Genomic DNA, 14,197 nt, shown 5'->3' with positions numbered 1-14,197 from the left:
GAAACTTGTGAGAGTAGTTTGTAAATGCTGGAAGATTGGAAAATGCTGCTGTAAGAGAAAGCGTTTTGGGCTTTGTATTAAGATTTGTTTTGGGGGAGTGATGTCACCAAGATGGTGAAATAGGTCTTTGCTGACTTTGCTCCCCCCTCACAAGAAGATTCCTTTGAGAACAAGTTCAGGCTCTGTCCCTCATTAAGTGTGAACCTTGGGCATGTTTTGATTCTTTCTGACCCTCAGTTTACCTGAAAAGTGGAGATTAGCTGCTCTGCGGGTTGTTGAGCATTAAATCAGATGACATTGTAGATGACTGATAGTGAGGTCACAGCACATAGTTGACATGCAATTAATCTGAGTTAGTTTACCTCCCCGTCTGCTCCTGGCTGCCTTTTGGCTTTGCCAATTTGTTCATCCTGTCTGGGCCTCAGCTTTCCTTGCCTCGAAATTGGGACTTTGGCAAAACAACCTGAACATGTTTCATCTTGGAAACTTGGTCGGTACTTGGGCGGGGGATCACCTGGGACTGACTGGTGATGTGGGCCATCCCCTGCCTGTAGCTCCTGGAGGGCAGGGCTGGGCCTTGCTTGTGGCTCTGTCACAAGCGTCAGCATGATAGCAGTACAATCAGGTAAGCAACCAGTGAATCTCTGTGGAATGAAGGTGAGAGATAACACCTGCCCTTTCTCCTTCACAGTGTATTCTGAGGGTCAAATGAAAGCACCTTGAAAAGTATAAAATCCCAGCACATGCCATTTTCAAGTTGATCCACTGTGTGAACCCAAGTCACCAGGGGTCTCAATTACTAATAATGACAAAAGTTCTTCAGCACAGCCTTGGCTTTCTTTCGTCTACAAGGTTTACCTTCCAGAACTTTACTGGAAGGGCTGCCATGAACCCAGAGGCTTGAAGTGGATTTACTGAGAAGCTAAAGAAGTTTCACTTTCACAGCCCCCTTCCAAGGCGCTGGTAGGGATCTCAGCAATCAAAAAATTGCCAAAGTAGGATGTTAAAAAAAATATTCTTTTTCTTGAAGAGAGTCCCCCAAACCGTGTCAGCCTCAGGCCTCACACAGCTGCATCTGCCCCTGCCAGAGGCTTGGGGGGACAGGAAGGACCGCCTACTTGCTCGGCCTCCTCTTCCACCCGGCCCTCCAGGTTTGCTCACCACTCCAGCCCACTGCATCCTCTTTGGGGAATCTGGCATTTTCCAGTGGGGTGACCAGCAGGCTGGCCGGAGCTAAGGCCTTCCCAGTGGGGGCCGGTGCTGCTCAGATCAGGACTGGGCTAGGAAAGGAGGTATCCCTTTGCTTTCTTACTGTTTGTTTCCTGTAGAGCTACTGAAACGTGTTGTTTAGCGATACCTAATGGGCTCATTAGCCTGCTTCCTGCTGGACATTTCAGCTCAAACATCCACTCTGCCCCAGTGCCTTGCTCCTTCCCCAAATCCTGGAATCCAGACTACAGCTCTCCTTCATCTCTAGATGACATCATGGGCCCAGGCCCCTCTCAAGTTTGTATCATATGTAGTGGTTGAAGACATCCCATGTCGTTGAGGTCACGGGTTGGAAGGGGAAGGACGGGAGGAGAGATCTGGGGCAGCGCCGCCTGCATCCTGACACCCTGACTTGGGTCTCGAGTTTGTCCATCCCTTCGGTGACGTTTTTGAGTGTCAGTGGAATGGTTGTCATTTTCTATATATTCATGGTACAAATCTGACTCGTTTGACCTTTTTGATGTGGCTCTGACCAAGACTTTTATGAAATAAGTCCTGAGGGTTATGCTGGACTTTACTTAGGGAAATGGATCATAACTTTCTGGCTGTTGGGTTTACTGGTAATACTGAGAACTCACTGCATGGACCTTTGAATCTGCTTTGATCTTTCAAAGTCAGAAAGACCTGATCCCCTGAGGGCAGGTCAGGCTTTGGTGACTGGCTCTGGCAGGGAGTTGAGGGAAAGGGTTGTAAAGTTAGCATCTTGTAAACATCCACTGGGGCAGTACAGTTTATTATTAAGAGACTCAGCATACCTGGCAGCCAGACTGCCTTGGTTCAGCTCTTGGCTCTGCTGCTTACCGGCTGTGTGACCTTGGATAATTCTGGAGCATCTTTGTGTGTCAGTTTCCTCAAAACGGGGATAACAGTCCTCTCTTAGGGCTGTTGTGGGGAATCATGAGATAAGCATAAAGCATTTAGAACAGTATCTGGTACATCAGGAACACCAGGCTTAGACTTTACTTCATTGCAGGACCATCATGTGAGGTAGGGAATTTTGTTCCTTTTTATAAACACGAAGGAGCTGAAGTTCAGAGAGGCTAAGTAACTTGCCTAAGGAAGCACAGCTGGCAAAGGGGAGGAATAGGACTAGAACTTCAGACTTCCATGCTCTGCTAGCATGTTATTACAGCCTCAAGAGAGCAGCCCAGGGTAGCCAGAAAAGTTCCCAGGTCACAAGATACTGGGCATGGATGGATTGGGATCAGAGCAGAGACAAGGGGGCTTCCGAGGGAAATGCCAGGCTTCCTCTATTTCCCGGTTTCGTGGTAACAGACATGGGCGGAACGTTCCCCAAAGCCCGTGTACAAAGAACATCCTGTGACTCACAGCCACTTCTTCCCTGCCTAAACCCCTTCCTTCCATTTGGGCAGCTGCTGAAGTTGAGGCTGCAGCCTCGAACTTTGTTTTCTGTCCTTGTGGGGCCCCTGTGGGTCATCTTGGGAGATCAGTTGACCTCTGTGTCAACATTATGTCATCAAACTGGAAATTCCTTGAAATCTTTGGATGATTGCAATTCATGTCCGTATGCACTTATCAAAAGTTCTAATTTGAAGCCTTAGAGTTTCATAGTTTGAAAGTTTCCCAGACCTGTCAAAACCAGGCAGCGTCTCAAAGCCTAGGCTGTTGGTTTCCATCCAGGGTAGGGCTTGACCCCAGCTTGGTCTGCCATCAGGGGGATTCAGTGCTGCACTGCTGTGTTGAAGTATTGCTTGAACTAAAGCAAATCAAAGGTCAGCTTTACCCAGACAAGAATAGAAAACACAGTTGTACTTGATTCCAGGAAGGCATGTGCCACATAATATCAGGCTGCCTTTAAATTTGGGTTGTTAACCTCAACAGCAGTGTTTCATGTCTCGTGCTTTTCCAGTGTGAGATTTATTTACCTTGTGGGTGGCAAAGAGCAGTTTGGAAGTCCAGTTTGTTTCTCCTTAAAATCTTCGCATTTCTAGCCCTCTCATCGCTGTTGCATTGAGGCACAGAAAGGCAATCTTAGAGTGACACTTTGTCCAACAGACTAAGCTGTACCAGGTTGTGATGCCATTTTACATTTAAATATGTTGTGACATTCAAGTCTTACAGCAGCACCAGCTTGGTGTTATCACCCCCATTTTATTGATGAGGAAACTGAGGCTCACAGGGTCACATCTTTTGCCCAAGGTCACAGAGTAAGGCTGTGAATTTAATCAGGGTCTGTCTGACCTCAAGGCTCAGCATCTTTGCACCATCCCATGCTGCCACTTCGCCTTATTCCAGTACCAGGACGCATGCGTGGTATCACCAGCTTTTGATGCCAAAATCATTATGAAGCATTTAAAAAGAATAAAATGATTCATTTAATTCCTATATAGCGAAAAGAGCCAAAACTTTGTAAGCCTGAGCTGATTGGGTTCAGATTTACCACCTGCTTGCTCTGTGACCTTGAGCAGGATATTAACATCTCTGGGTCTGTTTCCTCATTTGAAAAATAGGAAAAATAATACCTTTCTCATAAGCTTGTTTTAAGGATTGTAGAAAATAATATAGGGACTTCCCTGGCAGTCCAGTGGTTAAGACTCTGGGCACCCAATGCAGGGGTCATGGGTTCGATCCCTGGTCGTGGAACTAAGATCCCACATGCCGCACGGCACGGCCAAATAAAATACAATGGCTGTGTATTAAAAAAGAAAGAAAGAAAGAAAATAATACATATAATGTATCTGATGCTCGGTACATGTTAATCCCCTTCCTCTGCCGACAAAGCACTACCATGTCCCTTAATATACGTTTTATTAATTTTAAAAGTAAGAAAAACTGAAGTAATTTATACCTTATATATATGAACAATTCTTCCTTAGTCCAACCCTGGAAAGAACCCCTTCTCAGCCCCTAATTGATAAATTCATCTTCCCTTCCTTTCCCATGTTCCTGGGCTTCTCAGGGCCCTGCATGCTGATTCTAATCCCTAACTTGTTGTGTTAGGAGCCTCTGGTCTCATTTTCAGTCAGAGACCAGCTCGTCAGCAAGAACTGAATGCCTCCAACTCCCTTCTTTTTTCCCAGCTCTTTTTCTCTCTGCCCTTTCTGTTTGATGTGGTCTTTCCTGTCTCTAGACTCTGTTTCCTCTTATTTTGATCTCGCCTTCTCTCTGTTCCTTGCCTCTTCTGGGCACCCTCCCTCACCTCTCCACCTTTCTGGCCTTCACAAAGGGGTCTCCATGTAGTGTTCTCCCAGCTGTTTTCTTGCTTTGTCTAACGATGTCTCCTTGCCTCTTCCTCTTTTCTCTTTAGGTGCCAAACTCACTGGGGCCAATGCTACCTCCCCAGTGTTATCTTTCTTTTCCTTCTGGGCTTCCCAAGCCAGCCCGACTGTGTCCACCACCTGCATTGCATTAGCAGAGCTCCTGGCCTGTGTGAACAGGTCACCTCTCCCTCTGGGGCCACAGTCTCCATTGGCTCTTTGGGGGCCTGGTTACCATTCAGCTTCTTATCAGCTGACGTCAGTCCTCATTCCAGGGGCTCCTGACCACCTCTCCCACCTTGCCCACTTCTCAGTAAGACACGGGTATGCTGTTGCCTTAGCAGATGGATCTGGGAAAGATGTGTCATGTCTCTTCCCATCCTCCAATTTCAACGTTGACTGATTCTGGAGTGGCAGAGTGGGCTGCAGGCTCACGGCTCTGCTCACCTGACCCTCTGTCCACCTTCTCTTGGAAGGCAAGGGCAGGGATCCTGTCTTTATACAGCATCTCTTTGATTACAGGCTCCTGCCTTCAAGGAGCGCCAAGAAATATTGCTACTTGGAACCATAGCTCTAGCGTTTTGGGTTCAGTAGCCATTTAGAAGTTTGTTGAACTTATGCAAGTTCCATTCTATGTAGAATAAGGAAAATGTGGTTCTGGAAGCTGTGATGCTCCCATTGGTCTCAGGAGAAGACTCTGGCTTCCCCGGGACTTGCCACAAAGGGTTCAGGAAGCGTGACCCTAAATATTCTGGTTTCTCTGTGGAACCCTTCACATAAGTGTCATCCAAGACTTTATCAACATTTGTTTTGAACTTGTTTAATTTTTCAGCTTGTATTTTCTCTTGCAGTGTGTGTGAGTCAGTATTCACTCAGTGTCGTTAGTGTTTACTTAGCCCACCCCCTAGTATGGCCGATCTCCATTTATAGAAAAATGCAGGTTCAGAGAGTCTAAGTGACTCCTCCAAGGCCACATAACTGGAAAATTCTTGAACTGAGATATGAACCAGGTTAGCCAGACTCCAGAACCTGGGATCTTTCAAGGGTGTCTTGGTGTCCGTCAGCAAGCCCTCACTGTAGAGAAGGAAAGTTCTCCTGGGTAGGGGACCCTGGGCCCAGATGACCAGCAGGGAGGTCCTGAGGCTGTGTGTACCCCAGGCTCCCGGCCTCCTCTCACGGGCCCTAAAGAGTCAGCCCAGGGAGCAGCCAGGATATCCTGCCTTACCCCCTTCTCCAGAGCCCTGAACTTCCCAGAGAAGCCCTGGTTTTCCCGGGGAGGGCCCAGCCGTCTCAGTGAAGCAGGCGGGAGCTATCCCTGAAGAAGAAAGTGGAGCCCTAGCATCAGGAAAACAAACCAAAACAACAAAAAATACCCCAGAAGACACCTGAGTATGTTTGTTCCCAGCCCTTTTCTGGCAGAGAAATGTTTCGCAGTCTTGTCTAGAAGGCCTGGCTTAGGCTGAGTCAAGCCAGGAGCGAGAATCTGGCCATGGCCCCTCCAGGCCATTGCCCCTGCGACAGGGTCAGGGCTGGGAGACCCTCCTGGGGTCCTTTTAAGAAGAGTATTTGGGCCTGGGAAGCTGATGTGATCTCTTTCTCGACTTCTTTTTTTTTTTTTTTTTTTTTCATTTGCCTCCTCCACCCACTTCTCAAGCAGCTGATCCTGTGGTTTCTTTTCATGTTGAACAAAAGAGACTACAGCGATCTTGAAACCAGAGCTGGGCACTGGAGGGCACTGACCGAGAGTAACCCCGCCGCCAGCTCTGCTGAGGGCTTCCCTCCTCCGCCTTCCGGGGCTGCTGCCCTCCCTCTTCCCTGCTCCCCTCCTTCTCCGCGGCACGCAGGCAGGCTGGGAAGAAGCAGAAGGAACACTGCGTGGCCATGAAGGTATCCCCCGGTGCAGTGCCCCCCCCCCCCCCCCCCGCCTCCACACCCCTCTCTCTGCTGCTGTGGAAGCGTTTCCTTAGCCTGCCTGGCCCAGAGGGCTGGCAAGGAACTGAGGATTCTGTCCTGTTTGTCCTCAGCCCACAAACACACACTTCACTTGTTCTGTTCTTTAGACTCCAAGCTCCTGAATTGTTTTTTTTTTTTTTTTTCTTCTTTGCCCTGCCTCCCTGCACCCAAAGCAAAGCTCTCTGGAAAAGGACAGGCTGCTGCTGGCTCCTCAAGTATTTTGGTCCATATCAGAGAGATGGCAGCCGGAAAGCTCTAGGCGCCTTTTGCTGGACTTTTGGTCTTCTCTGCAGGCAGCAGGGACTCATGTTTAGTTTAGTGACCCGTTGAGCTCCCTGATGACCATATTCTGTGACAGTATTTATATCCTCTCAGTTACCCTTGTAAACTCTTGAGGCCCTTTCCCTCCAGAAGAGTACTTTCACTTTCTTGATCTTGGTGTTCACAACAAGCGGTGAATATTATTAACCCTTCTTACATCTAAGGAAACTGAGGCCCAGAGAGATTCAGAAAAGTGAGGTTCATGATTACACAGTGAGGAAACAGCTGAACTGGGACCTGAATTCAGATTTTCTGATGCCATGTCCAGTCCTGATTTAGTTTTACCCCAAGTGTACCTTTCAGTACCAACTTTAAGAAGACCTCTGAGATCATCTTCTACAACTTACACATTACAGATAAGAAAATCAAGGTCATGTCAGCTCATGTGGGCAAAGTTAAATGGCCAAGTAAGTGACTGTCTCTTCCATTGTGTTCTCTGTCTTGTTTCCAATGGCTGGTTTTTCTTACTGGTCATCTTCCATCTATGCCCATCCTTGCAGTGATCCTGTAGAGGCGATCATTTTCATTGATTCTCTGCAAAATGCTAGATTTATTTATCTTTTCTAAAGCTTTGAATAGGCAAATCGGTTAGCTTCAACCTTTTCTTCACCTTATAGACAGTGTCAGCAGAAAGAATTCAATAGTTCTGTCTGACTCAGGAGCTCAGCCAGGCAAATACATAACACAGACATACACACACACACGTGCATATACCTTAGATCATAAATTCAGTATTGACTTAGTTGGCAAAGTCACTTCTGTGTTCTTATCTATTCTGAAAGCATATGCTTTAGGATCAAACTAGCAACGAAGCTAATGAGGTGTCTTTCCTGAAAGTGATGATGGTATTAGCCGTCCTTATTGAGAACTTTTCTTGGTTTCAGGCATTATGCTGGGACTTCAGGTGCATTTTCTCATTTAACCCCCAGCTCAGTGCAGTGACGTAGATGCTGCTGTCATCCCCATTTATCCTGTTATTGACACTTCCAACACTCTGCTTCCAGCTCCCACTCACCTGACTGTCTTCCTGACCTGGGCTGACGCAGCTGAGGGGGCTTAGAGAAACTCTAACGCTATCTTGACCCGGTTTGTTTCACACTCAGGTCCTGTTTCACCCTTCCCTACCCGCAGCAGATCACCTCAGTTCATTACTTGATTCACTCATTTGTGTTCATCCATTCCTCCATCATCCACCATTGCCGGGGTGCCTTCTCTGTGCCAGGCGCTGCTGTGCTTTCAAGTTCCAAAGTCCTGGCCCTCAGGCACTTCTGTTCTTCTGGGGAAAAAGATGTGGTCTCAGACAACTGCAGCTTGGGGGAAGCACACTTAGGAGGCTATTAGGGCACAGAGGATGGCCACCTGACCCAGCTTGAGGGCAGAACGTCAGGGCAGGCTTCCTGGAGGAGATGACTTATGGCCCAAGTCATAAAGAAGGGTAGGAGTTAGCTAGGCCGAGAGGAGAAGGGCCGTTTCAGACATCAGGCTTTCTCGATATTCTTGGCTTCTCCACTCATTTTCCTGCCAACAACAAAACGGAGAAAACTGAGACCAGAGGTACAAAGTCACCCAACTCTGGCCTCATACTATACCTCATCCTCTTCCTTCTCCCATCCTACTCCCCAAATCTTAGGTTTTGAGGAATCTCCTCTATGTTTATCTGCTTGTACATTTATTTATTCATTCAGAAACATTGAGAACCTGGTGTACACAGCACTATGACTACAGGGTATCCTGGTCCCTGCCATCACAGGAGGCCTTCCTTACCCTCTCCTCACCAGACACAGCCTCTGGAGACTTCTGGCTCTCTGTCCTTTTCCAGAATTTGGCTTCAGCCTGACTACCCCCTTGAAACACTTGCAGATAATAAGCCTCATCTGGGTCAAATGCTTCCATGAGCTGCCTTCCTCTGGCTCTCTCATCCCTTCTGCTTTCTCTGTTGATTTGCCTCTTCATCTCCCTTATCATCCTTGGAAGTTCCTTGAGGGCAGTGCCTGTGTCCTTACCTTTTCTCTACACTTCATGGTGGTACACTAGTAAAGGTGAGTGAAATAAATCCTTCTCAATAATCACAAAATTATTATCATTTTTTGAGCACCTACATTGAGCCCGTTGCTCACTATTCATGCATTACACGTAAATATCTCTAATCCTCATACCTTCGAAAAGTGGGTACTGTTACCCTTACCTCTTAGGTAAGAAATCTTGGGCTCAGGAAGGCAAAATGAACTTCTCAAAGCCACACAGTTCATAAACAGCAGAGTCCAGCATCAAAGTTAGGTTATTCTGGTCCCACACCCCTGATCTTTTCACTGCACTATTGTTTCCCAAACTTGGCTGGAATCACCCTGGGGAGTGTTAGAAAATTCTGATGCCTGGGTCTCAGCCCCAGAAGTTCTGATCGCATCTCCCGGGAGCCAAGGTTGAGAACCAGTGCACCCCACAACGCTGCTTTCCTGCGCACACACTGGCTGCAGCTTGGTGGTGGCGGTGTGTGACTCTGCGTCCACATGTGTGGTATCCGTGTGACCAGAATTCAAGTTCTTCGTAACCAGGGATCTTTGGCCCTCCCTGCTGCCTTGCCGCATGGCGGCCTCCCCACCACGTGCACGTGCACTGCCAAAGGTTGTTGACTGTTTAATCAGCCTCTCGGTTCTTCTTTCTCATTCGGAGGATTCACTGAGAGGCAGTTGGAGTTTGATCACATCCAGCTGTTGTCATCCGCAGAGCCAGTTGACTTACCAGAAACGTCTTGTAAATGCACTGCGCATGCTCCCTGGTCTCAAGAGTGTTGCTCGTGACCTAGAGCCATCGCAAGTGCAGCGGGGTTGGCCTCCCACCCTTCAGCAGCCCTGCTCCGGAGGGAGGAGGCTATTCTGGAGTTGGTTCAGCCCAGTGTCGAGTGCTGCTCTGGCTTTTCACTCTCAGGAGGGCTGTGTGACCCGCCTGGTCACTGAGGCTCAGCTCATGTGAATATTCTGTTCTGTCCGGAGCTCAGAGAGGTTTCTTCATCCCTCACTTTACAGGTGAGGCAGTGGAGACACAGCTAGGTGAAATAATCTGGCAAATAAACGGATACAGAGCCCAGGTTTTCTGACCCCCATTGTTCCACAGTGGTTAGTGTCAGGCTTTCCATGCCAGACCTCAGTTGAAGCCACTAGCTTTCCTACCTTCTTCCCGTTTACCTTAGGGATACCTTAGGGCTACTGGGACACTCAGGATGTCACTTTGCGTCTCTGGGAATATAGTTCTAGTGACCAGGAGTCCTGCTTACTGTTGGGGTGCAGCCTGGGGATCATCCTAATACCTCTGGGCCCTTCTCGGGCCTGTACAGCTGAAAGGAAACCTCCTGTGATGTTGCTCGGATACTTCCAGAATCTTCCCAGCCCTGATCCCATCTCCTAGTATTTATTATCCAGCCATCATTCACTGATCAGTAATTCTCTGCTTGATCTGGACACCGGGATACAAGGATAAAAGACATAGTCTGTGTCCCAGAGGCATAGTCTGGTGGAGAGAATATGCAAATAAAGCAACATTCCTAAAAGGATGGTCCCCAGACCCCCTGCATTAGAAATACAAGAGATGCTTATTAAAATGTAGATTCTTAGGCCCCACTCTAGAGCTACTATTTCAGAATCTCTGGGAATTGGGCCCAAGAAACCGCATTTTAGCATGTCCCTAAGTGAGTCTAAGATGCTCTGAGGTTTGGCAGCTATAGAAGCGAACACGATGGTGAGAACACAGCATCATATGTGTTAGGGAGCACCAGGCAGGGGTCAGCCTGCAGGAGCACCTGTTCTCAGAAGGGGTACTGACTGGGCCAGGACCAGCTTCTTGAATGTGTCCTGAGGAATAACTAGGAGTTAGTCAAATAAGGTGTAGCCAGAGAATCATTTCTCTAGAGACGCGAATCGTGCTTAGTGTATCCCTTCTATAACTCTGTATTATTAAAGTTTGCTTTAGCAGAACATGTCTGGATCAGGAAGCACTGATGAGAGTCTGGTTGGATTTTGAGCCCTCCTTCTACTTTATCTCTGCACATCACCCCCATAGCTCCCGGGATTAATTCCTGTCCTCTTTAAGCCTCACCTCACAGCCCCATTTTCAGGTCAAACATCTGTTTCTCATCAGTTAAGTGATTTAGGTTTGCTAGGTTTGCCCCCGGGAGGTGGGTTCGTTCCTGGGCCTGTGGGCTAGTCTCTCAGTGATGTCTGCCTGGTCATGAGGTCATGACGAGCTGGTTTTCTCTTTATTGAAAGAAGTTGGGTTATTAAGAGGGAGGGGCAGAAGGAGAAGTGGACACTCAAATGAAATATGGCAGGGAAAATGAGAGCATTTCAGTAAGGAGGAGGGCCTGCCAAGCATCTGGCCAGAAACCTCATGTTTTGGGATGAAGAAGCTGAAATTCAGAAAGATATGAAATACCCAACTGATGCCACTAGGCACAGCCTCCAACTCTGGGGACTAAAATTGGATTTCTGGCTAGTGCTTTTTCTGCTTCACTGCACTGGATTGGAACCTTTTCTAAATGTACCTGAAGGGCTAATTATTTAAAGAGATTCTGTGTGACACCCTGCAGCAATCCAATCATTTGGTAGCGTTGATTTTTTTAAATGTATGCATATGTGTTTTCTTAAAGCACGGCAGACCTGGGTGTTGGAGCTCTGTATCACGTGTTCCACGTTTAGAACTGAAATGAGACCAAGTCTGTGAAAGCGCTTTGATATGCATAATGCTCTACATCCTTGGTTCTCAAAGGGTGGGCCCCAGACCAGCCGCAGCAGCACTGCCTGGCAGCTTGTTAGAAATGCAGATTCTCCAGCCACATCCCAGGCCGATGAATCAGAAACTCTGGGGGTAGGGGACCAGCAGTCTGTTTCCACAAGTCCTGCAGGTGATTCTAATGCCCGCTCAAGTTTGAGAACCAGTGCTCTGCATCAAGAGGAAACCAGGCCCTGAGGCTTGTGGGAATAAAGACTTTAAATATCTCCAAGTTTAGCTGTCTGAGATGGCACTGAGGAGACGGGAGCTGTGGGGTAAGGGTCACAAATCTCAGGTGGGTTGATTTTTTCTTTGAAAAGCAAGGAAAAGCTGTGTGTGTGTGTGTGTGTGTGTGTGTGTGTGTGTGTGTGTGTGTGTGTGTGTGTGTGTGTATACGTACAGCAGTACCACACTCCACAGCTTCAGAAAGCAGTCTTTTCTTGTCTCTGCTGTTAAGGCGAAGCTCCCTGAACTTTGTTTCTCTGTGTGCTTAAGCCAGAGGCCTGTGGTTATCAATCGGTTTAAAACGAGGCAGTCAATATTATGATAGTTTGCTCCGTCGTGCTTGCTATTTATTTATTTATTTATTTATTTATTTATTTATTTATTTATTTTTTGAGTTACTTATGAAATGAAAATAAAACGCTATTTCTCCAGCAGGCTTGAAGTTTCGGGACTTCCTGGTAGACAATGAAACCTTCTCTGGATTCCTGCATCACAACCTCTCTCTGCCAAGGCCAACCGTGGACAAGATGCTGGGGGCTGGTGTCAGTCTCCGCAAGGTAAGCTGCGACCGTCATTTTCCCTGGTGGGGCTGATGGCAGTGACATTGTTGGAGAGTGCCTGGAGGGAAGTGAATAAAATCCTGTCTTTGTAATGGCGCTGAAGGAGGTTGTTGGCTCCGATGCAGCTTCACCTGTCTTTACCTCCCTGCTCAGGCTGGCGTTGCCAAACCATCCAGAGAGTGGAATGTACAACCTGGCGTCACGGGCCCGCTGGTTGAAATAAAACTGATTTCCTGCCCATCAGTTGGCATTTGTTGATAATGTCTCCCTAAAGGGGAGATGAATTTAAGATGAATTAAACATTTTCTTTAAAATTTCACAGTTCTGAAACAATAACCAGGGTTGAGGATTATTACCTAGAGTATCTCTGTCTATAAAATCTAAGACAGGAGATTTTCAAAATGTAATGCTTCCCTTAAAGATAGATGAGAAAGATATATAAGGAGAAAATGCTTAATTTTTTTTCTTGAATTTATAAAACCAGGAAGTAATGTTAGTGTTTATGTAGAATTTTAACCTTAGATTTTCAGAAACTTCCACTGGCATCATTAGATAATCACACTGCTCCTGTGCGGTGGACAGCAGACCCAGATTGCATGGTTATTGATTTTCAGAGAAGTGTCTCAAATTTATTCTCTGGCAGAAAGGGGAACTGCTTCTTTACTGTGTCTCATGTCTACATACTAGCTTGTCTTTGCAGTAAACAGAAGTAGTGGAAATGTTTATGACTGAAAATAAGATCTTTGCTTTACATGATCTAGAATTTTAAAAATTCGAAAAATGTGCTTACTGCTTTCCCTTATGAAACTAGGAAAATATGCCTTGAGTTCACCAATTGTGTGGTTGGGAGATGGGCCAAAGGCAGCAGGCTTATGAAAATCGTTAGCACGATTTCCATTGCCCTCCGCCAATTTCTTATCTGTCACATCCGATCAGTTTAAAATAAGGGGCATCCTAAGTATGGAGGTGGTCCTTGCATGGTAATTAGTCTCTGTGTAGTCAGTGTTCTTAAACCAAATACTAAAGGTAGGTTGGCAGCAAGGGCTAGTTAGAGAAAGGAGGAAAAGTGAAGTGTACTTGAGTATCTGGCAGTAGGTGGAAACTTAATGGAAACCATGGCCAACCAAGTGCTCTGCAGGGTTAGAAAACTGCATGGGTCTTGAAAGGCTTTTGATCCATCACTCCCACTAGGTTGTACTACAAGCAGGTCAGGTTGCACTAATTGAAACAAACAGAGGAAATAGTAACGGAGTGATAAAGAGTCTGAATTATCCATTCATTCATTCAACAAATATTTACTGTCCATATGTTCCAGCACTGTGGACACAAAGAGAGCAAGAAAAACAAAGACCCTCATCTTACTGAACTTATTGTCTAATGGACAGTAAGGACCATATATGAAGAAGTGCAGTTTATTTAGGTCCAGTAAAACTAATTAAATAAGATATGGCCAAGGAAAGGTTCTTTGCTGAAATGAATAGATAAGAATGACTTAGGGAAGATTGGTTCAAGATGGCGGAGTAGAAGGACATGCTCTCACTCCCTCTTTCTAGAATACCGGAATCACAACTAACTGCTGAACAATCATCAACAGGAAAACACTGTAACTCACCAAAAAAGATACCCCACATGCAAAGACAAAGGAGAAGCCACAGTGAGACGGTAGGAGGGGCGCTATCACAATAAAATCAAACCCCATAACTGCTGGGTGGGTGACTCACAGACTGGAGAACACTTATACCACAGAAGTCCACCCACTGGAGTGAACGTTCTGAGCCACACGTCAGGTTTCCCAACCTGGGGGCCTGGCAACGGGAGGAGGAATTCCTAGGGAATCAGACTTGGAAGGCTAGCGGGATTTGATTGTAGGACTTTGGCAGGACTGGGGGA

At 46.8% G+C, this 14,197-nt stretch overlaps 1 protein-coding gene across 9 annotated transcripts in view; it reads left to right on the top strand.

Moving 5' to 3' along the window:
• ABCA1 (ATP binding cassette subfamily A member 1) overlaps positions 1-14,197 on the top strand; it is a 139,100-nt gene that overhangs the window by 43,030 nt on the left and 81,873 nt on the right. For 3 of the 9 annotated variants that reach the window (XM_057547558.1, XM_007178270.3, XM_057547562.1), the window contains one exon: positions 12,180-12,304. In XM_057547558.1, the coding sequence (XP_057403541.1) occupies positions 12,180-12,304 (125 nt within the window). Of the gene's footprint in view, positions 1-11,666; positions 11,818-12,179; positions 12,305-13,860; positions 13,970-14,197 lie in introns of those variants that run through there. The other 6 variants (XM_007178271.3, XM_057547563.1, XM_057547561.1 and 3 more) reach the window with 5 other exon arrangements.

Source organism: Balaenoptera acutorostrata, chromosome 6 (assembly GCF_949987535.1).
Source record: "Balaenoptera acutorostrata chromosome 6, mBalAcu1.1, whole genome shotgun sequence".
Taxonomy (NCBI): Eukaryota; Metazoa; Chordata; class Mammalia; order Artiodactyla; family Balaenopteridae; genus Balaenoptera; species Balaenoptera acutorostrata.
This window is presented reverse-complemented; position numbering and strand designations above follow the sequence as displayed.